This window comes from Schistocerca serialis, chromosome 11 (genome assembly GCF_023864345.2).
Source record: "Schistocerca serialis cubense isolate TAMUIC-IGC-003099 chromosome 11, iqSchSeri2.2, whole genome shotgun sequence".
Lineage (NCBI taxonomy): Eukaryota > Metazoa > Arthropoda > Insecta > Orthoptera > Acrididae > Schistocerca > Schistocerca serialis.
This window is the reverse complement of record NC_064648.1, coordinates 40,250,144-40,275,709: the sequence shown is the minus strand read 5'-3', so window position 1 is coordinate 40,275,709 and position 25,566 is coordinate 40,250,144. Positions and strand designations below refer to the sequence as shown.

The following is a 25,566-nucleotide window of genomic DNA, read 5'->3' as shown; positions in this document are numbered from 1 at the left end:
GATATTGCCGACCGCAGCGCCGTCTTCTGACTGTTTACCTATTGCTGTGTTTGAATACGCGTGCCCATACTAGTTTCTTTGGCTCCCTCTGTGTACGAGAGGACTCACTGCTAATTCTCAACACTATCCAGACAGCATACTTACGGGAGTGCTTCCAGAAGCGGGAAAATTGCTGGAAGTGTTGCGCAGAAGCGCGAAGCTTACGGTCGAAATTAAGGTTGCACCTCGTAAAAGTTAATTGCGAGTAAGGCGTGTAACGTGGCCTGCATTTGAGCGTGCGGCTGCGTCGCCTGCGTGTGTGGACTTCCCGCCGTGCGCTGCAGCTGTGCGGGCGGCATACGCGACCGCGGTCAGGGGCCACGTGCGGTGTGGTTGAGACCAGAGCCGTGGGGTGTGTGGGAAGAGTCGGGTTACACACTGTGTGCTGTCACACCATAAGATGTACAGATTTCGTCGATTTAACTGTATAGCTAGCCATTACGATACGATCACCAGTAACTCAAATTCGAACCATGATACAGAAAATGTAAAGGCGAATGCGAATCAAACTGATGGCTCGCGATCTTCCACCATAACCATCAACATGAGATAGCAAATATGAGGTAGCCCAGCAGGTGGAAAGGTGGGTTCTTTTGTGCCAAGACTGCTTGGTAGCTACAATAGGAAAACACGATTGATTAGCACGAGTACAAAATAAGAAAGTATTTATTGCTTTGCTGTAGACCATGATCTGTTGGTTGACAATTATAGAAGACGCGACTAGACTGCGCCTGTGTAGAATGACATAATTTACAAGTCAAAAATCTCGCAGTGACGAATTAATCTCTCGTAATCTTGAATGTCGAATCCGGTGAATTTCAAGACTAACTCGGCACTGGGCAACAAAGACTTGACGGCAGCAGTGACTGAGCTGCAGACGACGACTGACTCACATCGGCGCCGGCTGACCACTGAGCGCGGCTACGCACTGCAGGCCGGCGCGACTGCACCACACGGAGCGGCCTCGCGGCCAGCGCAAGCACTGTGCACTCTTTGGCCAGCACAGCCGTTCTTCTGTTCCGTTCATCGAGAGAATCGCATCCGGCGGATCGATCTCTCGGGCGGCGGTGTGGTCGAATGGCTGACGTCGTCACACAAACACTGCCATTTACTCCGGGAACACTTAGAAAATCCAACAAATCTATTGAACAGATGGCTTAGGCTATGCTCTTACCTCCTGTCTTCGAGTATAGCTGCGCTGTTTATCAGAAATGGTCGGAGGACACCGAAACAGTTCAAAGACGATTACCGCGAGATACGAGAGGAGTGTCAGGGACATGGCGCGACAGTTGGAGTGGCAGTCATTAAAACGAAGGCGTTTTTGTGTGTGGATGTCCGACAGAACAGACACCACATACCTCCAAGGTGCGGCAAAACAGTTTGACCGAAACTGTGGGACAGAAAGACAGCATCGAACAAAGGAATCTGAGTGTAGCAAATGGTTCAAATGGCTCTGAGCACTGTGGGACTTGACACCTGAGGTCATCAGTCCCCTAGAACTTAGAACTACTTAAACCTAACTAACCTAAGGATATAACACACACCCATGCCCAAGGCAGGATTCGAACCTGCCACCGTAGCGGTCGCGCGGTTCCAGACTGAAGCGTCTAGAACCTCTCGGTCACCCCAGCTGGCTGAGTGTAGCAAGTAGGGGTCGCAGTTCCACATGTTCGGCGCTACACGAACGTAATTGAAATCTGACATGCGGACGTCTTTACTCAAAAATGAATTTAAGTCACAAAAACTATATACATAAACAAAATGTGTGGACTTATCAGTCGTCATAATGAGAGTAAGAAAAAAAAATCACATATACGTCTTGTATCGTACTTAGCTGACGTACCACACACCACTTCTTTAGACAGGAAAACAATCACACGTCCATGTTTCAGCATTTCCTAAAACGGCGAAAGTGAATGAAAAACTAGTACGCTCATGTACACGGACCTGTCTGCACTTAATTAACGGAAATATGTCGTAGTAAATGTTCAAACAGACCACCGTATCCACGCTGACGTAGCGCCGTAAATATCCAACTCCAACCTCTAGTTGTTATACTCAAATTCCTTCGTTTGATGCTGTCTTTCTGTCCTACACTTCCCCGAAAATCCTTTTTCCGTGAGCTGTACATAAATGTGAGTGAAGACGGCCTCGGGTACTTACAGCGCGGATGCCCGTGCGGCACTTGGCGAATACTGCTGCCAGCAGAGGGGGGGGGGGGGGGGGTAATGGGGCTACTTAAGCTGCGTCACAGTCTGAGAATTTGGGCTGCACAGAAATCGTGTCCGGATAGCCGAGGCGGTTAAAACAGCCGTAGAAAGACAGTATCAAACGAAGGAATTTGAGTATAGCTACTAGAGGTCGCAGTTGAATATTTACGGCGCTATGTCAGCGTGGATACGGTGGTCTGTTTGAACATCTGCTACATACTTATGTTAATCAAGTGCTGGCAAGTCCGTGTACATGAGCGTACTTGCTTTTCATTTACTTTGGCCGTTTTAGGAAATACTGAAACATGGACGTGTGATTGTTTCCATGGCGTATGGTGTATGGTACGTCAACTAAGTACGATACAAGACGTAAATGGGATTTTTCCCCTTTTTTATCATTGTGATGACTGATTAGTCTACATATTTTGTTTACGTTTACATTCCATCTTGAGTAAAGACTGGTGTACAGCCTAACGTAGGCAACTGCGACCCCTAGGAGAAGCGGGGCATCCAGGTTAAGAGTCCCGGTCAGGCACAAAATTTGAACCTTATTTCAATGTCTGTAGGCTGATAAAGTCCTGATTTCTCGTAATAAAAGGCGTCTTTCGTTTCGGCGAGATTTGTCGACGCAATGTCGATCACTACATTTCTCCCGCGCATGGAAAAATATTTTACTGGCTGCTACCTACATAGAGCGAAACGACCGTCACTCAAATAAGAGAAACGAGAGCTCGCACGGGAAAATTTTCGAGCTCGTTTTTCTCACTTGATATTCTCGTCAGCCCACACGTGTTGATTGTGAAAATTTACAATTTGGTCACGTTGGAATGAAGCCTCATCCGTAAAGAGAACATTTGCACTGAAATGAGGATTGACCCATTGTTGGATGAACCATTCGCAAAAGTGTACCCGTGGAGGCCAATCAGCTGCTGATAGTGCCTGCACACGCTGTACACGGTACGGAAACAACTGGTTCTCCCGTTGTAGAGCAATGAGTGGCATGTCAACACAAGCACCGAAGTCAACATTACCTTCCTTCAATTGGGACAACTGGCGGTGAATCGAGGAAGTACAGTACATACTGACGAAACTAAAATGAGCTCTAACATGGAAAGTAAGCGTTTCCGGACACATGTCCACATAACATCTTTTCTTTATTTGTGTGTGAGGAATGTTTCCTGAAAGTTTGGCCGTACCTTTTTGTAACACCCTGTATAGCTGGGTACAGGACATACCACGCATTAAAACCAACACTGGAGGTGTGGGAAAGACTGCTCCCAAACAGATGAAATGAGTTAACTAAAACTAAGTACAGTGATTGTCGTTTCGCCAGTTCCGTAGGCACCATACACGCTATTCACGCCATTAAAATCGTAATGAAAGAATACAAAAATCTCAAGAAAGATAACCATCTTGTGGTTATTTGCTTCGAAACAGCTCTCGACCGAGCGCTAAGAAAGCTTGTATGACAGGCTCTTGGCAGGCAGTGCGTCCCAGAGCACTATAAAAGTATCTACATTCACGAAGACGTGTAAGAACACATCAAGACGGAAGGGGTCAGCGAATAACTGGAGGTAAAAATTGGGATCAACCAAGGATCCCCTCTCACCCTCCTGCTCTCAATCCGGTCGCGATCTGTGTCACGGAACACCTGCAGAAACCGACTCAATTGGCACTTTTATACGCAGACGACATAGTTTTCGTAACAGAATGTCTACACGCCATAATAAACAAGAAAGCCTTTGTTTTGGTGTATATCGGTTGAACGGAGAGGAAGCAGGAATAAACGGACGGTTAGGTAACTTGCTGCAAGTACTCGAGAACGACAACCACTTCGAAACCGCAAATAGGTCTAGGCATTGCGCTTATAATACCAAACTACGAGTTCTAGGATCGGTAATAACATCCATAGCTTCAATGGGTAAAGACATTGAAAACCGCATGAAAAGCCGGTCGAGGGGTTGAAATGGAGGTCACTGACAGTAATTATCTGCGATGCTAAAATGTCTGTCGAACGCCAAGGAAAATAACAATATCCCCAACTGTAACGTACGGCCATGCGCAAATCAGACGAACTGAAGCGTCAGGTTACGAGGATAGTGTAGGACTCCAAAGAACGACCTGGAAACGAGACTGCCCCTGAAGTAACAAGTACGTTCAAAATGGCTTTACAAGATGAAGAGGGCAGCGTGCTGCTTAAATTCACCCTGCTGAAGCGAGGAAAGATTCGTACAATGTGGATCATTTCAACTGTACGAGAGTGGAAGAATGTTAGACGAGGGTAAAGGCAGAAAAAACCGAGCTGATGGAAATTGACAGAATCCTACGCTGGTACTGTTGTGCTGCGACCACCTGTTGAGCGTGCCCGGCCACCTGTTGCATCTGCCGGCGCTATCAATGGCGTCTAATAAAAGCGGGAACGGGCGCGCTGCGCGGCGAATGGGCTGGCCGGCGCTCGCCATTGGCGGCAGCGCGCCGCACCGCTCGCTCCCATTGGCCGTTCTCCCTCCACAGCTACTCCCCCCCCCCCCTCCATCGCTCGTGCCCTGTGGCGTCGTTGACTCCACGTCTGACCGCCAGATCGCGCGCTGAGCGCCGTTGCTGGCCACGCAGGCGCGCCGCCGACACTCGCGATCGGCGTTTATTTTTTCCCTCCGTGCCCCGTTGGCCTGCTGTGACGTGGGTCGATAAGCAGATGAGCGCCATTGCGCATGCGCGTCCGCGCCGCTTGAAATAAGATAAGGGCGAGGACCCGCGTGTGCAGTGGACGGACGGTTGCGCGCGGTCGTCGCAAGGAGGCGCGCGCGTCTCAGACATCTGAGCGTCTGGCTCGAGACAGTTGCCCGGTAGTCCCTCCGGAATATGGCGGTGAATTCTGTACTTACAAAGCTGCGCTCACGGCCCCACCGACGTCGGCTGACAACGGGCGGTCTTTTCAAATCGATGGACTAGCACGTGCATGGTAACAGTATAGCAGATTGTAGCTGAAAATGAAGATCAGTTTTCTTCGATCGAATCGGTCGACGTTCGCAGAGAAAAAGGACGGACTGCAACAAACTTACAAGTTTAGTCCAGGAAAAGAGTTTGTGGCATCCTGAGGATGAAAAATACTGTAGTCGGGATATAGTTCGGAATCTATGAACTGAAATCGCAGCTTTATTGGAAGCAAGTAGACAAAATCTCTATCGAAGTTTTAGGCGTAAATTATAACGTCGAAAAATAATTTGTTGGAAGAATAGGGTGCTACTACAGAGGTTATTTTGTAGTGGGAGGGGGGGGGGTGGAATTAACTGACTTCAAATTATAATTAGGTGCTTGTTAGTGGTTTTATGCCAGGTGGATGGTGGTCCTGTTTGTATGAGGTGGTTTGCAAATGCGACAGCACTGTTCGGTGTTCTAGGTGTTAAGTGCATCTTATTCCGAAATTTGTCCTGATTGGCAGCCATTGAAGGCTGACTGACTCATGTCTGTTTCGCCGAATTTGCTTTCCAATCTTGCTTTTCAGTGTCACCGCTAATCATGCAGAATACGCAATAGCACATTTCCCTCTTCATGCCATATATTTCGTTAAAGTTGTCTGATTATTGCAGTTATTGGGGAAGGAGTGTACCGTATTCGACCCGTCCTTTCGGAGAGAGACATATTGGTAGCTCGTTCAGAGGCGTTTGGCGTCTTTGCAAGAGCTAAAGGCGCAGTACACCCCCCCTCCCCTCCCCCCGTTCCACAATCACGGGGGCGTCGTGGCACCGATCGCGTCCGAGGAGATTAAAGCAGAATATGACCTTGTTGACAGAAAGATTGTAACGTCTTTGACTTTGCCAAAACTGACGAAGGCAATAGGACGCTGTCGGTCGGTGTTGGATCTGCCTCTGGTCCGAAGATGGTTTTAATATATCGAAACCGCTCACCTGAAGTAAAAAAATAAAAATAAAATCCTTACTGAAATTCGGATTGCTTTTTAATACTAGCGGAGTGCGTGGCGTTACCTGATAATATATTTATTCCAATCTTTATCAGTCCATCATCTCCTTCTCTCCTGATCCTCGACCCTTCTCTGTCAAATCTTCAAATGTGTGTGAAATCTTATGGGACTTACGTGCTACGGTCATCAGTACCTAAGCTTACACACTACTTAATCTAAATTATCGTAAGGACACACACACACACACACACACACACACACACACACACACACACACACGCCCGAGGGAGGACTCGAACATCCGCCGGGACCAGCCGCACAGTCCATGACTGCAGCGCCTTGACTGCTCGGCTAATCCCGCGCGGCACTTCTCTGTCCATCACCCACAATCCAATACAAGCTTGGTGGTTCTTACCACCACAGTAGTTGTTTCCAGATAGGCCTACTGACTAACATGTGTGCCAAGTTTGGTTCAGTTCGATGCAGGGGTTTGGGAGCAGCAATTTACCCACGGGTACAATCTGTACGTACGTGTCACACCTGCAGTTATCAGCAGAGTGACACAACGAGCTCTTTCTAAGCACTCTGTCTTCAGGCCACAAGTGGCCCATGAGGACCATCCGACCGCCGTGTCATCCTCAAGTGAGGATGCCGATAGAATGGGCGTGTGGTCAGCACACCGTTCTCCCGGTCGTTATGATGGTATTCTTGACCGCAAATTTGTACGTCAGTCTGGTCGTTCAACCTGTTGTGCTGCCATTCATGAGCCGCGTTCCAGGGGGTGTTTTCCAACAGGATAACACTCGTCCACATACGGCTCTTGTAAGCCACAGAGTGCCGACATATTGCCTCGGCCTGTTCAGTCACCATATTTGTCTGCACTGGAGTACATATCGGACATTATCCGATGAAAATGCCGGCGTCGTCAACAAACAGCATTAACCGTCCCTGTACTGACGGACAAGAGACCCTGAACTCCACCGCAGAATCTGACATGCGGCAGATCTAGAACGGAAACCACGCTCCTTCCCAAGCATGCGTTCAACACTCTAGCAGTTAGACAGGCTATTAACGCGCCAGCATTTCAGATTTGCAGTGACTTAGCTCGCGCTTACATTAACCTGTGATTCTTGCAGTGTTAATCACTTAAATATGTTATCTTGAGACGTGTATTCCCGAAATTGCAGAACCGAGCGACGTGGCGCAGTGGTTAGCACACTGGACTCTCTTTCGGGACGACGACGGTTCAATCCCGCGTCCGGCCTTCCCGATTTTTCCCTAAATCGCTCCAGGTAAAAGTCGGGATGGTTCCTTTAAAAGGGCACTGCCGACTTCCTTCCCCGTTCTTCCGTAATCCGATGAGACCTATTACCTGGCTGTTTGGTCTCTTCCCCGAAACAACCGCCAGCCGCTGGGGCTGAGCGGTTCTAGGTGCTTCAGTCTGGAACCGCGCTGCTGCTACGGTCGCAGGTTTGAATCCTGCTTAGGGTTTGGATGTGTGTGATATCCTTAAGTTAGTTAGGTTTAAGTAGTTCTAAGTTCTACGGGACTGATGACCTCAGATGTTAAGTCCCATAGTGCTCAGAGCCATTTGAACCCAAGCAACCCAACCCCCAACCCGAAACTACACAACATTAATTATGCACTACTGGCCATTGAAATTGCTACAGCAAGAGGAAATGCAGGTGATAAACGGGTATTCATTGGACAAATATATTACACTAGAACTGACATGTGATTATATTTTCACGCAATTTGGGTGCATAGATCCTGAGAAATCAATACCCAGAACCACCTCTGGCCGTAATAACGGCCTTGATACGCCAGGGAATTGAGTCAAACAGAGCTTCGATGGTGTGTACAGGTACAGCTGCCCATGCAGCTTCAACACGACACCACAGTTCATCAAGAGTAGTGACTGGCGTATTGTGACGAGCCAGTTGCTCGGCCACCATTGACCAGACGTTTTCAATTGGTGAGACATCTGGAGAACGTGCTGGCCAGAGCAGCAGTCGAACATTTTCTATATCCAGAAAGGCCCGTAGAGGACCTGCAACATGCGGTCGTGCATTATCCTTCTGAAATGTAGGGTTTCGCAGGGATCGAATGAAGGGTAGAGCCACGGGTCGTAACACATCTGAAATGTAATATCCACTGTTCAAAGTGCTGTCAATGCGAACAAGAGGTGCCCGAGACGTGTAACCGATACCATAAAGCCGGGTGATACGCCAGTATGGCGATAACGAATACACGCTTCCAGTGTGCGCTCACCGCGATGTCGCCAGACACGAATGCGACCATCACGATGCTGTAAACAGAACCTGGATTCATCCGGGAAAATGACGTTTTGCCATTCGTGCACCCAGGTTCGTCGTCGCAGGCGCTCCTGTCTGTGATGTGTCAAGGGTAACTGCAGCAGTGGTCTCCGAGCTGGTAGTCCGTGCTGCAGCAAACGTCGTCGAACTGTTCGTGCAGATGGTTTTTGTCTTGCAAACGTCCCCATCTGTTGACTCAGGGATCGAGACGTGGCTGCACCATCCGTTACAGCCATGCGGATAAGATGCCTGTCATCTCGACTGCTAGTGATACGAGGCCGTTGGGATCCAGCACAGCGTTGCGTATTACCCTCCTGAACCCACCGATTCCATATTCTGCTAACAGTCATTGGATCTCGAATGACGCGAGCAGCAATGTCGCCATACGATAAATCGCAATCGGGATAGGCTACAATGCGACCTTTATCAAAGTCGGAAACGTGATGGTACGCATTTCTCCTCCTTACACGAGGCATCACAACAACGTTTCACCAGGCAACGCCGGTCAACTGCTGTTTGTGTATGAGAAATCGGTTGGAAACTTTCCTGATGTGAGCACGTTGTAGGTGTCGCCACCGGCGCCAACCTCGTGTGAATGCTCTGAAGAGCTAATCATGTGCATATCACAGCATGTTGTTCGTGTCGGTTAAATTTCGCGTCTGCAGCACGTCATCTTCGTGGTGTAGGAAGTTTAATGGCCAGTAGTGTATTTTGCTGATGCGATATGTTCTTTACGTCATTATCTCTCTCTCTCTTTCTCTTTTTCGCCTTCTTTCTCTTTTTCTCTCTCTCTTTCTTTCTCTCTCTCTCTCTTTCTTTCTCTTTCTCTCTTTCTTTCTCTTTCTCTCTTTCTTTCACTTTCTGTCTCTCTCTATCTCTCTCTTTATTTCTCTGTATCTCTTCTCTCTCTCTCTCTCTCTCTCTCTCTCTCTCTCTCTCTCTCTCTCTCTTTATTTCTCTCTCTCTCTGTCTCTCTCTCTGTCTCTCTCTCTCTCTCTCTCTCTCTCTCTCTCTCTCTCTCTCTGTCGGCTTATGCCTGTGTTCTTTTACTGTGTGACAAGGGCGACGCGTGAGTTACCGTGTGTGGTGTTGGTGTGTTGCATGTGCAGACGCAGTGGCCGTCCTATGAGCGCAGCCGCCGGGTGACGCCGCCGGGGCCATGGAGCAGCAGCCTCAGCACCAGGTAACGCAGCCCTGCCTGCTCTCCTTCCTCTGCTCTCCTGTCTCTCCACTTACACTCCCTGCCTTTGTGTGCGCGAGGCTGCTACCAGCCACTACACCACCCCGGCATCGTGGCTAACACAGCTGCACCGACTGCCCTAGTGCACACACGTCAGCCCGTCTCCATTTTCCCCTTCTTAAATCTTTAGCATTGCGGCGGCTCTACGGTATCTCAACAGCGACCCAGCTTTGCACGTAATGGGGAAATCCCGGCTGTGCCTCAAGTTGAAAAACTGGTAGAAGCCGACCTCGGGGAAGATCAGTTCAGATTCCATAGAAATACTGGAACAAGTGAGGCAATACTGACCATACAACTTATCATAGAAGGTAGATTAAGGAAAGGCAAACCTACATATGTAAACTTTGAAAAATCTTTTGACAATGTCGACTGGAATACTCTCATTCAAATTCTGAAGGTGGCAGGGGTAAAATACAGGAAGCGAAAGGCTATCTACAATTTGCACAGAAACCAGACGGCAGTCATAAGAGTCGACGGGCATGAAAGGGAAGCAGTGGTTGGAAAGGGAGTGAGACAGGGTTGTAGCCTATCCCCGATTTTATTCAATCTGTATATTGAGCAAGCAGTAACGGAAACAAAAGAAATATTCGGAGTAGGTATTAAAATCCGTGGAGAAGAAATAAAAACTTTGAGGTTCGCCGATAACATTGTAATTCTGTGAGAGACAGCAAACATCGGGTATAGATTTAAGTGTCAGGAAGTCGTTTCTGAAAGTATTTGTATGAAGTGTAGCCATGTATGGAAGTGAAAAATGGACGATAAATAGTTTCGACAAGAAGAGAATAGGAGCTTTCGAAATGTGGTGCAGGAGAAGAGTCCTGAAGATGAGATGGGTAGATCACGTAAGTAATGAGAAGATATTGAATAGAATTGGGGAGAAGAGAAATTTGTGGCACAACTTGACTAGAAGAAGGGATCGGTTGGTAGGACATGTTCTGAGGCATCAAGGGATCACCAATTTGGTACTGGAGGGCAGCGTGGAGGGTAAAAATCGTAGAGGGAGACCAAGAGATGAATACACTAAGCAGATTCAGAAGGATGTAGGTCGCAGTAGGTACTGGTTGATGAAGAAGCTTGCAGAGGATAGAGTAGCATGGAGAGCTGCATCAAACCAGTCTCAGGACTGAAGACAACAACAACCACATCAAGTGCAGATGATGTATTTAGATCTTCCTGGAGAAACCTGAGACGGGCTGATGTCTGAGTTGGAGTTCGTACTAGCAACGCCACTAGACTAGACTAGTCTGTCCGGCTGTGTTACCCACACTGTCAGGGTGCTGCGGTGGACAGCACGTCAGGCTAGTAACCAGCAGACCCGGGTTCGACTCCCAGCCTTTGCACAAATTATAGTTCGTTACTTGATCTTCAACACTTACCGAAGATAAAGTAGAGTGTCTGTGGGAAAGTGTAAATTACATCAGAGCAATGATCAGAAATGGGCGGAAGTTAAAGCAGAAGACGAAAAGAAAGGTGACGAAGAGGAAGGATCAAACGAGAAGACTGTAACAGCAAGGTGCGAGGAGGGAAGGTAGGCCGACACCAAAGTGATGAGAGCAGTGTAGCCACGAAAGAAGGCAAATACGCAACTGTTACTTAACGTAGTCCTAATGCGCTTATTCGTGAATAGTAATAATAACGATAATAATATACACTCCTGGAAATTGAAATAAGAACACCGTGAATTCATTGTCCCAGGAAGGGGAAACTTTATTGACACATTCCTGGGGTCAGATACATCACATGATCACACTGACAGAACCACTGGCACATAGACACAGGCAACAGAGCATGCACAATGTCGGCACTAGTACAGTGTATATCCACCTTTCGCAGCAATGCAGGCTGCTATTCTCCCATGGAGACGATCGTAGAGATGCTGGATGTAGTCCTGTGGAACGGCTTGCCATGCCATTTCCACCTGGCGCCTCAGTTGGACCAGCGTTCGTGCTGGACGTGCAGACCGCGTGAGACGACGCTTCATCCAGTCCCAAACATGCTCAATAGGGGACAGATCCGGAGATCTTGCTGGCCAGGGTAGTTGACTTACACCTTCTAGAGCACGTTGGGTGGCACGGGATACATGCGGACGTGCATTGTCCTGTTGGAACAGCAAGTTCCCTTGCCGGTCTAGGAATTGTAGAACGATGGGTTCGATGACGGTTTGGATGTACCGTGCACTATTCAGTGTCCCCTCGACGATCACCAGTGGTGTACGGCCAGTGTAGGAGATCGCTCCCCACACCATGATGCCGGGTGTTGGCCCTGTGTGCCTCGGTCGTATGCAGTCCTGATTGTGGCGCTCACCTGCACGGCGCCAAACACGCATACGACCATCATTGGCACCAAGGCAGAAGCGACTCTCATCGCTGAAGACGACACGTCTCCATTCGTCCCTCCATTCACGCCTGTCGCGACACCACTGGAGGCGGGCTGCACGATGCTGGGGCGTGAGCGGAAGACGGCCTAACGGTGTGCGGGACCGTAGCCCAGCTTCATGGAGACGGTTGCGAATGGTCCTCGCCGATACCCCAGGAGCAACAGTGTCCCTAATTTGCTGGGAAGTGGCGGTGCGGTCCCCTACGGCACTGCGTAGGATCCTACGGTCTTGGCGTGCATCCGTGCGTCGCTGCGGTCCGGTCCCAGGTCGACAGGCACGTGCACCTTCCGCCGACCACTGGCGACAACATCGATGTACTGTGGAGACCTCACGCCCCACGTGTTGAGCAATTCGGCGGTACGTCCACCCGGCCTCCCGCATGCCCACTATACGCCCTCGCTCAAAGTCCGTCAACTGCACATACAGTTTACGTCCACGCTGTCGCGGCATGCTACCAGTGTTAAAGACTGCGATGGAGCTCCGTATTCCACGGCAAACTGGCTGACACTGACGACGGCGGTGCACAAATGCTGCGCAGCTAGCGCCATTCGACGGCCAACACCGCGGTTCCTGGTGTGTCCGCTGTGCCGTGCGTGTGATCATTGCTTGTACAGCCCTCTCGCAGTGTCCGGAGCAAGTATGGTGGGTCTGACACACCGGTGTCAATGTGTTCTTTTTTCCATTTCCAGGAGTGTATGTCGTTATATGTTATCTGTCTTGAGGTGACTGCAATCTAATTAAAAAGGAATTACAGCAGACGCGTTTCGCTTTTATTTACAAAGTATCTTCTGTGGTGTTCTGTAAGTTGGATACACACGTTTGTACGATTACTCTTCATTCTTTTAAGCTTAACGCAGCGTTTTCTTTATGAAGTTGGTCTGTAAGCTACTCACGGTGTTTCTTCACATAGTCTCCACCTTCCCCTCTTGCTGGCAGTGGTTGATGTCGACACAGTTCATTTCACGTCTGCAGTTTTTGTCATTTTGCGTTATTTCCTGCGTTTATGTGGGAGGGGTAAGGTTAGAGAGGACAGTTTGTCAACACGGTCTTCATCAGATGAATTTGTTTTATTTGTCGTCGTCGTAGTAGTAGTCTTGGGCCCAGGCACTGGTTTCGTGCTGCTCTGTTCCGTGCAAGGCTGTTCATCGTTCCACAACTACCAGATGCGTCTCAGCCTGCACCAGCTTATTGTACTCAGCTCTTCGTCTTCCTCCTACAGTCTTCATCCCCTACCCCCCCCCCCCCCCCCCCCCACACACACACACACTTCCCTTGACCATTCCATGATGCATCACTACGTGTTCCATCAACTCACCCTTGCCATAAATTTCTCCGATTCGGCGCCTCTTCGGCAATTACCTCAACTACGCCCCTAATCTTAAACACTCCTCCCTAACACTGCTTATTCATTCTCCTGTCTATCGTCCACGCTTCACGTGCGTTTATCGCTTTCTCGAACTCAATGTCAAACAGAAGTGCGGACAGGCCATGTCATTGTCGTGGACAAAAATGTCTATTAAGAAGCATCAGAAGCAACTTTTTGCTACGCAGAAATTAGATTATGGCGAATAAAGCAGGATTCGACTGAGGCTGTCGATTTGCAATCGATCAATCCTTCGCAGTCCATTTCGGGTTTATAACGGTGCGTCTACATCTACATCCATACTCCGCAAGCCACCTGACGGTGCGTGGCGGAGGGTACCTTGAGTACCTCTATCGGTTCTCCCTTTTATTCCAGTCTCGCATCGCTCGTGGAAAGAAAGATTGTCGGTATGCCTCTGTGTGGGCTCTAATCTCTCTGATTTTATCCACATGGTCTCTTCGCGAGATATACGTAGGAGGGAGCAATGTACTGCTTGACTCTTCGGTGATAGTATGTTCTCGAAACTTTAACAAAAGCCCGTACCGAGCTACTGAGCGTCTCTCCTGCAGAGTCTTCCACTGGAGTTTATCTATCATCTCCGTAACGCTTTCGTGATTGCTAAATGATCCTGTAACGAAGCGCGCTGCTCTCCGTTGGATCTTCTCTATCTCCCCTAACAACCCTGTCTGGTACGGATCCCACACTGCTGAGCAGTATTCAAGCAGTGGGCGAACAAGTGTACTGTAACCTACTTCCTTTGTTTTCGGATTGCATTTCCTTAGGATTCTTCCAGTGAATCTCAGTCTGGCATCTGCTTTACCGACGATCAACTTTATATGATCATTCCATTTTAAATCACTCCTAATGCGTACTCCCAGATAATTTATGGAATTATCTGCTTCCAGTTGCTGACCTGCAATATTGTAGCTAAATGATAAAGAATCTTTCTTTCTATGTATTCGTAGCACATTACACTTGTCTACATTGAGATCGAATTGCCATTCCCTGCACCATGCGTCAATTCGTTGCAGATCCTCCTGCATTTCAGTACAGTTTTCCATTGTTACAACCTCTCGATATACTACAGCATCATCCACAAAAAGCCTCAGTGAACTTCCGATGTCATCCACAAGGTCATTTATGTGTATTGTGAACAGCAGCGGTCCTACGACACTCTCCTGCGGCACACCTGAAATCACTCTTACTTGGGAGACTTCTCTCCATTGCGTCGAGTTGAACAGAACTCTGTAACATTCTAGATGATGTGTCGGCGTAGTGCTGATGTGTATACTGTTTACAAATGAAATGACACAACTTGATAGACTTTACTGGTCTCACACAGACCTGCCGCCGCTGTCTACTTTAGATTCCCTTTTACACACGGGCAGAACTGCCGGGGCTCTGCATAGTAACTGTATGAGACCAGTCAAGCGTCTGAAATTGTGTCATTTCATTTATTTAAGTAGCTCCATCTGGCTTTCAGGCTGGATGCCCCATTTACATTCGATGCCGAGCTGCTATTGCAGAATGTGGGGAGCCTCGGACGTTCAGTGCCTGCGTGAGGGGGAATTTGAAGTAGACCGGGGCGGCAGCGAGAATTTGGATCGAGGTGAAGACCCGCCAGGGTAACCCGTGCAGGTGTGTGAACCGCTGTGCCGTGGCGGCTCAGAGGCTAACGCACCTGCCTACTGAGCAGGAGGCGTGGGTTTGGTTCCCGGCTTCAGTTTATATACATAAAGTCGTATCTCTCTGCTGTTTATTACTACGCAGTCTGCCTGATATACCACTGTAATGTCAGCAGAATGAGATTTTCACTCTGCAGCGGAGTGTGCGCTGATATGAAACTTCCTGGCAGATTTAAACTGTGTGCCGGACCGAGACTCGAACTCGGGACCTTTGCCTTTCGCGGGCAAGTGCTCTACCAACTGAGCTACCCAAGCACGAAAGGCAAAGGTCCCGAGCTCGAGTCTCGGTTCGGCACACAGTTTTAATCTGCCAGGAAGTTTCACTGTAATGTCGCCCACACGTGTGCGTTCTGCAAGGCGACAACACCCACACCCTGAAATACCCTACAACGATATTTGCCCTCACTAACACGTCGTCATTCCCATTCGCACTATTGGTGTGATCCTGTGCGGCATTGAGGACGAAAAGCGCGGGGGGGGGGGGGGGGGGGAGAGGGGGAGGAGGAGGGGCAATATGGCAGGCTACGGCCTGGGATATTTGTATTCTTCGTGTGGGGAGGGGGAGTGATGTTGCCGTCATCGTCTAATGCCACCGACGATATTACAAGGTCTAATAGTAGTAGTCGGTAGGTGTTCACAGATTTTGTAATTACGTTAGAGATGTCACGGCTAAGAATGAAGTGCTTCATTGTCCCTGAACGACCGAACTCACTAAACTATTGTTTTTCCTACTGAATCTGTGCAGGGCCGGTTTTAGGCCCAAGTGACGCAATTGCGACATTTCTATAAAGGATGTAACATAAGTAGCCGGTCGGAGTGGCCAAGCGGTTCTAGGCGCTACAGTCTGGAACCGCGCGACCTCTACGGTCGCAGGTTCGAATCCTGCCTCGGCATGGATGTGTGTGTTGTCCTTAGGTTACTTAGGTTTAAGTAGTTCTAAGTTCTAGGCGACTGATGACCTGAGAAGTTTAGTCCCATAGTGCTCAGAGCCATTTTTGTAACATAAGTAGTAGCGAAAACTGACAGGGGTGACGGAGTACGACTGGACAATCGAAACTGTTCCAGTACGAATGTGTCCGGTCAAAAAGCAATGGAAAAAAACGTCTGTTTCGTAAACAACTCACCTTGCTCCTTAAGATAGTCTCCTTTGAGGGATAATCACCTGGGCCAGCGATCCTCCAGCTTTTTCATTCCATGACAGAAATAAGTTCTGTCACACTCTGCAAAATACTCTTTGACGGCAACTGTCACTTCCAAATTTTATGAAACTTCCTTCCTAGCAAGCCAGAGTTTCAAGTTAGGGAAGATGAGGAAGTCGCTTGGGGCAAAGTGTGGCGAGTAGCGCCGGTGAGGAACCAGTTGGAAGCTGTCGTTACTGCTGATGTGTGGGGCGCTGCATTACCCCGATAAAAAGAGCACTTTTCTGCGTGCCAACCTCAGTCTCTTTTGTCAACCAATGCATCCAAAGTCGAATTATCGTTCTGCCTTAAAAAGGGTGGCACTCACCTTACCAGCTCACAAGACCCTCTTTGCATATTTGGGCGCATTTTCGCCAGATTTTGTCCATTCTTTTGACTGCCCTTTCGGCTCTGGTGTGTAATGATGTGTCATGCTTCATTTGGAGGCAATGTAATGTTGTGTTTGCGTCACTGCTTTTTTCCCCCTTTAACTAATTTGTGCCTGATTTCACTCTGAGAAGGTCAGTAATGTATGTAAATACCGTAAATATAAATGTGATTCAAAAAGTACTTGAAGTGAAGTGAAGCGCATCTGGACAGCAAGAAACCCTTCAGCGCGCAATCCCAGCAATGATAGTATTAGAGGTCTTTGAATGTGGACTCAAATTTTTTTAAATTTTTTCTTATTTAAAAAAAAGACTGTTAATCTGTATCTTGTGGAAACAGGACGTGTGCTAGGCTGTCGCTCAGAACGTATTGTTACATTTAATGAAAATTGATATTTTAGTGATAAAAGAAATATCTTGTTTTTGGAAAAGGAGGTGAACTTCATTGTCGTCGCCGCCTATCAATAGAGAGAATTGTAAGTGTACAAAGTATATTAAAATAGAGAAAAAGAAATGCATTCTCTATAGTTTCCATTCAATACGTAACAACCTCTCATAATTTCTTAATTACGAAATGGCTCTGAGCACTATGGGACTTAACTTCTGAGGTCATCAGTCCCGTAGAACTTAGAACTACTTAAACCTAACTAACCTAAGGACATCACACACATCCATGCCCTAGGCAGGATTCGAACCTGCGACCGTAGCGGTCGCGTGGCTCCAGACTGTAGCGCCTAGAACCGCTGGGCCACCCCGGCCGGCTCTTAATTACACTAATTGGATTATGTTCTTGTACAATAGTATGGTGCTGAACTCCACTGACCAATTTTGATGTAGCAGGACGTGTAGTTTGAAGGAAGTTTGTGTGCCAAGCAGTCTCCTTTTCTCACGAAAAGCAGATTGCTGTTTGATCTTATTTGCTTACAACAGTGGTCCCTTAGGTATGAAAAGCCGCAAAAACCTGGGCTCAAAGCTATACACATTACGACCAAGTAACTAACAGAGTCGTATTTTAAAGCTTAAAGAACGATAACTTGCTCCAAATTGTAATACGTCACCAACTGGTGCAGAAGCTGATCATTCAAGGAGGCAGGAACCAAAATTCAGGTACCAGTTACGACTTAAAGTAAAAATCTCAAGCAAAAATCAGTCTCTCTCTCTCTCTCTCTCCAAACACATATATAAATATTCATATTACTAAGATGAAACTCATTTTATAGATGGAACCAGGTTTCATCAGCAGGCACAAATCCGCGCAAAAAGTCCCCCGGATTGCGATGAAACATTGCCGGAGTTCGTGGTGAAACGTCGTGCCGGACGCGCTTCTGGTCGACTGTGGGCAGCAGTTGCAGGAGCCAGTTCGCATTCAGCTTCTTCACAGCCAGTTCCCCTTGCACAGTGTCACGCATTCGCTCAGTTCAGATGCCTTCAGTCTCAGCACACTCTCACAAATGTTTATTCGTCGACGTCGCATTGCTACATCACGAATTTTGCCGGTGGTTTTTTCCTTTCGTCTTTAGTGGTTGTCGTACCACGTTTAAATTCATTGACGCAAAAGTAAACGATGCTGCAGAATCCGCTTTAGCTTCGTCCAGTCCTGTTTTGATTTGTGCGGCACTCCAACCCTTGAAAAGCACAAAACTCCGTTTTCTCCCTTTCGAATCGCAGTCCACACACTGACGAGTTGAGACGGCTGTCAACAATGAACTGTACGCTGTACATTGTTGAAAATCTCTATACGATCCTTGGAGTAATCAAGCTTACCAGCCCTAAAGGCGCAACAAAAGCGACATTTATCAGAGCTCGTGAACGTGGGTCCCCGAGCTAGCCGTGTTCACGATGTAAGAGCGCGCGCACGGTCTGTGCGGCTGCGAACCTCCACAGACCCCAGCGTCAGGCAGTGCCGCAGTTAGCAGAGCACGTCGGAAGCTCCTTTTAAGGCTGTTCGCAGACGACGCGGATGTCTCTGAGAAGCTTGCAGCGCCACGACGCGGTAACGATGTGCAGGACGACACGCACACCCGCGACGAATGGTGTAGCGTCAGGCAGTTGTCCAGGGAGTAAATACACTGAAGAGCCAAAGAAACTGGTACACCTAACATCGTGTATGGCCCCCGCGGAAGTGCCGCAACTCAGCGCGGTATGAAGTCGACTACTGTGAGACCTCAACTTTTCCCGGCGAATCGGATGTTCAAATAAGGTACAGGTTTGCTGCTGGGTGACGTTGTCGAACGCCGCCGATGTTTCGACAGGAGCACACCGTGCCATTCTCAAGGGACAAATGCTTCGGTGACAGAAGGCACGTAACGCTCAGTTTGGGATGAATTTGGCTATCGTGCAGCCAGTGGGGGACATACTGAACGTTTATGATGAATTTCTGTAAACTTCTGTCTTCTTTGAGGAATTTAGTATGCAATTTGTCGGTGTTAAGCACTTCTTCCTAGTAAATAATTCTATTTAAAATTGGGTCATTCTTTTTGGGACACCAAGTAGTATTACACTGAGGTGAGAGCAGGCGTGGGATAACGATATTCACATGCGCTGATGAGCCAAAGCACTACGACCCGCACCCACCACGAGGTGAAATGCCTGCTAGTTGCATTGCTGCGACACAGTAAGGAAACAAATGTCAGCAGAACAGAGGCGAATAGGCAGTGATTAGAGGGAAGGAGAAGATACGGGCCCCAAATGTGGAAATCCACTGATATAAGCTGTTTCAGGCCCGGATCTTGGGGGGGGGGGGGGGGGGGGGGGGGTGTACCTGTCCCCGGCGGCAACTTGAGGGGGTGCCAAATTCATATTCTCGAAGGGAAAGAAAAAACCTTGTTTCAGGAAGCGCCTAGCACTCAGCGCACGTTGATCCATTGATTATTCGTATTATTTTGAAATGCATCTCAGTAAATTTTTGAACACATTCTAAGTTGATTTCTGAACGAATCGTTAACTTGATTTTTCAATCCATGCATAGTGTACGTGATGTCTCTGTCAGGGGAATCCCTGTCGCAATCAACAAATAAAACACTTTCCCATAGACAAAAGGGGACTGGGATGTACAAACTGACCCCAATAAACCCTAATGGGTGAATGCCATTCGCTGCTCGTTTATGTGGTTGATTGGGTGCGCTAATGATCAGCGTTGTTATAATTACTAGCGAAATCCATAGATTCAGACTACCAGAATGGAAATAAACGAGGAAATACATGTAAGAAAGATCAAATGCTATCGTCTCGGTGTATCAAAGAAAATGAAATTTTGACCGAAAGTTTTGGCAGGACGCTACGCTACTAATAGCCAGTTGCACAGTCGCCGCTTAGCAACCGTTGAAGTTCCATTCTCGGGACAGCGCGGAAAACACGTCGTACGAACGCGTAATAACGCCTAACTGGAGAATGAAGGCGGGATAACTGAACCCGTGATTCTGCCAGGGTTAGCGAAGCTAATAGTTAGAGAATTAGTGGTGATGACAAGATTGATTGTTAAAACGCCGAAGGTGAAGAAATGGGGACATCATACGAATTATATGGAAGAATGAGACGATTCCAAATTTATACAGAAATTTCGTATGACTGCTTTTCGATCTCATGCTTGAGAAACTGGACTGTATGAATGAAATGTGAAACTATTTCCTAAAATAAAATTTTTTGCTTGTAGTAGGCTTAATAGCTCTTTGATATTGGTACTTTGTGAATTATACTCTGTCGTATTATTTATATAAATGAGTTACATACAACTGACCAACTCTGCGAAAACAGTCCCGCTTATTTGTGGTGCATTAAAATTACTCCAATATTAGAAAGGCCTATTCGGTTGTATCTAGCAGACAGTGGCAAAACAGATGTAATCAAATCTGGAAACCACACCAGCCGACCCCAGTGGCCGAGCTGTTCTAGGCGCTTCAGTCTGGAACCGCGCTGCTGATACCGTCGCAGGTTTGAATCCTGCCTCGGGCATGGATGTGTGTGATGTCCTTAGGTTAGTTACGTTCGAGTAGGTCTAAGTTCTGGGAGACTGATGACCTCAGAAGTTAAGTCGCATAGTGCTCAGAGCCATTTGAAACTACACTGGTCTTGTGAACTATTCGCGTCAACAAGTTTTTCAGCATTAGACAATGACATTTTCACTTTTTATGTAGCAAAACGTTTCAAAAAATGGTTCAAATTGCTCTGAGCACTATGGGCTAAGCTGTCATGGGTGTTTGGCTACTGGGAGACCATTTGCAGCCATTCATGGACTTCATGGTCCCAAACAATGATGCAGTTTTTATGGACGACAATTCACCCTGTCACTAGATCACGATTATTCGCAATTGGTTTGAAGAACATCCTGGACAATTCGAGCAAATGATTGGGACACTTAAATGGCCTGACATCAATCCCATAGAGTATTTATGGGACGTAATCAAGAGGTCGCTTCCTGCAGAGTATCCTGCACGGCCAACACTTCTACAATTGTGGCTGGGTGTTTGGCTCAGTATTTCTGCACGGCCAACACTTCTACAATTGTGGCTGGGTGTTTGGCTCAGTATTTCTGCACGCCCAACACTTCTACAATTGTGGCTGGGTGTTTGGCTCAGTATTTCTGCAGGGGACTTCCAACGACTTGTTGAGTCCGTGCGACGTCGATTACCTGCACCTTGCTGGGCGCATGCAGTTCTGACACGTTGTCAGGAAGGGTCTCATAACTTTTACCACCTCACTGTATGCTGGCAAGGTCTTAAAATGCGGGAGTTTAGTGCAGCCTAGCGAGTATTCACCTGTAGATGGCCAAAAGACTCCGCACCAAAATATCATGGCAGCAGCTTGCAAATATCAGGCGGTTTGCCTTAAATTTCGTGGTACAATCCGTAAGCAGGGAAAGTTTTAATTTTAAAATTTGATGGAGTGCTGTAGAGCACACGCAATAGATCAGCAACGAAGCTTAGGGTATTTAAAACTATTGGACAAAGTATACCGACATATGGAGAAGAGAACTTGGAAAATAAGTGAATAAATTAAGAACAACTTAAGTGTCAACAGACATGAGATTCTCGAGGCACTGCTGTTGGCTGACACAATGGCACACAATTGAAAGTGAAGGCACATTTAAGGGAACAAACTTGAGCTTGACTGTAATGGACTCAGTTGGAGAAAAACTACTGAGATGTGATCTTGAGGGAGGATGGATAGCGTAAGCGATGGAATCTGTTTGAACTTACAGAATAAGAAGAAGAAAAAGAAAAAGAAGAAGAAGAATAAGAATAAGAAAAAGCTCAAAACCTTAATGGGCAAAGGCAGTCAGAAGAACTGTGTTGGAGAAGAATTTGCAGATTAAAAAGACTCTGGAGGCTAGGATGTGAGAAACAGTTATAAAGTTGTATTAAGTCATGAATTTAAATAAATTGCATGGTATGCACTTGCTCTGAGTAGCCAGTAATGAGCAGAAAAAGTTATCATAAAACGGGATTCACTGAACACTTGTAGTATTCTTTCATTCCTTCGAACCGGCCGGGGTGGTCGAGCGGTTCTAGGCGCTTCAGTCTGGAACCGCGCTACCGCTAAGGTCACAGGTTCGAATCCTGCCTCGGGCATGGATGTGTGTGATGTCCTTAGGTTAGTTAGGTTTAAGTAGTTCTACGTTCTAGGGGACTGATGACCTCTGCAGTTAAGTTGCGTAGTGCTCAGAGCCATTTGAACCATTCCTTCCACTGTCGCCCTAGCTATTCAGGCATGCATTGACCTTCCATTAGAGGACTTGGCTCTCCATTGTTATTCTTTGTTCTCTGACTTGTCGGCTTCTTTTACTTTCCCAAGTTTCATGCATACTCTCTCAAATTTTGAAAGGTGTTGTCAGTCATCTTACCACTAGATTGAGGTAAATAGCACATCGAGTAAGCAGGTTTGGATTTATTCCACCACTAACCAATACGTGGCAAAATCATGATCTGACTGAGGAGGTGAATTTGCAATTATTGGGAGGAACTTCTAATTCCTACCCACTATATCCTAATGTGTTTCTATAGTTTCCCTCTGTTATTTCAGTTAACTGTGAGGTTGCTTCCTTAAATGAACTGTGTGTAAATTGAGGTCCCCTTTGTTGTTTGACATCAGATGTGATGTGATGGTGAATTCTAGCCTTTTAATGACACTCGGTAATGACTGCTACCGCTTCGTGTGTTCCTAGAAGATTTTCATGTAGAGCGAAGTGTGTCCGTCCAGTGTACAGCTGCAGGATCTGAAATGAGTACGGTGCTGTACCTCCATCCGCAGAACAGCGCAGTCCCCGCAGTTCTGCTCCCGTCGCAACGCTCCGGCCACTGCTGTTGCAGGTGCAGCTGTCTCACGACGCCAGCGCCGGGCAGGCGGCACAGCAGCAGCAGCAGCAGCAGCAGCAGGCGGCGCAGCAGCAGGCGGTGGTGGCCGTGCAGCAGCACCACCAGCAGCAGGCGGTCATGGTGCCCACGAGCGGCATGCAGCAGATAGCGCAGCAGGTCAGCCCGGCCGGCCGAGTGGGGCAGTAAGCTGGAGGGAGTAGAGTGTGACCCGTCAGGTGTGGCCTGCACAATTAAAATAGGTACAGTTACACGTCACTGGTACGAGTAAAATGGGGACTTAAAAGGAGACAATAAAATGACAGTAAAATGAGGCCAGTGAAGTGTGGTCATATAAGTAAAGTGGGACCTGTAAAATGTCACCAGCACAAGTAAAATGGGGCATGTAAAAAGGGAGCAGGGAAATGAGACAGTAATGGAATGGAGAAAGTAAAATTTGGTCAGTGAGATGTGGCCAGTAGAGCTATAATAGGGAGAGTAAAATGTCACCAGCACAATTAAAAGGGGACTTGTAACAAGAAGACTACAAAATGAGACAGAATGGGACACTCAAATTGAAGAAAGTAAGATGTGGCCAGTAGAGCTAAAACCGGAACAATAAAATGTCACCCATACAAGTAAATGTAAATAGGGAGCAGTAAAATGAGACAGTAAAATGGAGCAGTAAAATGGGAAAAGTAAACTGTGGCCAGTAATGTGTGGCCAGTGGAAGTAAAATGCGGAGGACAGTAAAATGTGACAAGTACAAAGTAAAATGGGGCCTGCAAAAAAAAAAAGAGGACAGCAAACTGTGAAAGTCAAATGGGGCAGTAAAATCGGAGAAAGTTGTTGTGTACAACTTTGTACACAGTGGTAAGGAGAGATCAGCTACAGCGTGGTGATGGAATTATTGTCATAGGAAAGCTGGACGCGAGCAGAAATGCTTAGTGAACAAGATACTGTGATAAACATAAGATTTACTTAACTTCTATTTCTTCAAGTTGGGTCCACGAGATCCCACACGACCGCTATCGGTGTCTGACGGAAACTTGCAATTCTGTTGCCAACTTCGTGACACCCATAGGTGGTATCAATGTGTGGTACCACAAAAGCAAAATGGGGAAGTAAAAAGTGACAAGGTGAAATGTGTCCAGTAAAATATTGAAGACTATAAAATGGGGGCAATATGAGTAAAATGCAGGCAGCACAATGGGTTCAGGAAAAGAGTCTTAGTGTAATGTACTGGAGATGTATTTATAATACATTGTAATTGTTGCAAACTGTCCCTTTCTATCTCACAATTTCGTTTGTTGTTCATTACCTCAGAAAGAAATTACTGTTACACTCTTATTTTCGTTTAATTTTATGGTGTCTAGAAATGCCCAAAAACAGATCACTAGGCAATGGGTAGGGTTTCATCTATTTGATTTGTAATATGGCTATGTTTCAAGTTCTGTAGCTGTCTTAAGAAACTTATGCTGCATTGTACTTGTTATGCTGCTGTGTTCAGGGCCCAAGATACAACTTTGATTGCCACAGGAAAGTGATACTGGTTCACAGTAGGTCTCTGTACCTCTACGTTAGCCACTACATCCATCCATCCAAACCTTTGGTATTGTACATTGGCAAACAATTTGGAAAGTTCCTAGTCTCTTCTTCTCTGTGCTCTTTATGTTAAATGTTTCACTTCGATATAAGGCTAAACTCCCAGCAGAGACTTTCAGAAAACTCTTCACACTTCAGTCTACATCATTAGATGTTAGTGTATTCATGTTTTGCAGAAAAGAATTTCATGGTTGTGAAGTGCATGCTACACAGAGCAGTATGTTAAAAACATGCTGGCACTTTGCATCCCTTTACACAAATACCTAAGTAAAGGTGTTCACATTCAGCTGTCTCAGACACGCCCCCCCCCCCCCCCCCCCCCCCCTCTGGTACCGCTAACTGGATTAGCTGGGTAGCGAGACTCACTGGAAGAATTTCACACCTTGGGATAAGGGCGATCTTCTAACGTTGCTCTTTACTCGAAGACCGAGCATCTGTTCATAGAGCGCGGAACTGTGAGGATGTCAGTGCTGTAACACAGACAGCAATAAATAACATTAAACCGACAAAAGTTAATAACTGAAACAGAACACTAAGCCTGTCTTCTTCCATCTATAGCACACATAAAGACTGTGAGGCACATTCGAGTAAGGCTACAAAACAAAATAATTAAAAACACTTGCAGAGGAAGAGAATAAGTATTAGGGTGGAAAAGTCAAAAAATGAAATAGGGACCTGTTTTATTATTCTCCAGTAATTTTTGACTCCATATCTTCACTCTCATTGATGTAGAAGTCTCATCAGACCCCTTCTCGAAATAAGTCACTTTAAAAGAAAACTCTGGATCCTCGTGTTTTCTACTAAGTAGACATCCTCGCTCCCAGCCGAAAATTAAATACCGTGCATTCCTTTGACAGTTATCGTTGCATTGCGGTGGATACACCTCTATGCTTTTTGACTGCTCCAGGTAGCACTCCCAACCTCTTCCTCTGTGTCGATTAGTCGCGTACCTTCTATAA

The 25,566-nt window shown here is 47.0% G+C and overlaps 1 protein-coding gene across 1 annotated transcript in view; it reads left to right on the top strand.

Moving 5' to 3' along the window:
- Window positions 1–25,566, top strand: part of LOC126427380 (uncharacterized) — a 346,885-nt gene that overhangs the window by 218,740 nt on the left and 102,579 nt on the right. The window contains exons 3-4 of the mRNA XM_050089729.1: window positions 9,596–9,669; window positions 23,021–23,182. Coding sequence (XP_049945686.1) covers window positions 9,646–9,669; window positions 23,021–23,182 — 186 coding nt within the window. The 5' untranslated portion in view covers window positions 9,596–9,645. The remainder of the gene's footprint in view (window positions 1–9,595; window positions 9,670–23,020; window positions 23,183–25,566) is intronic.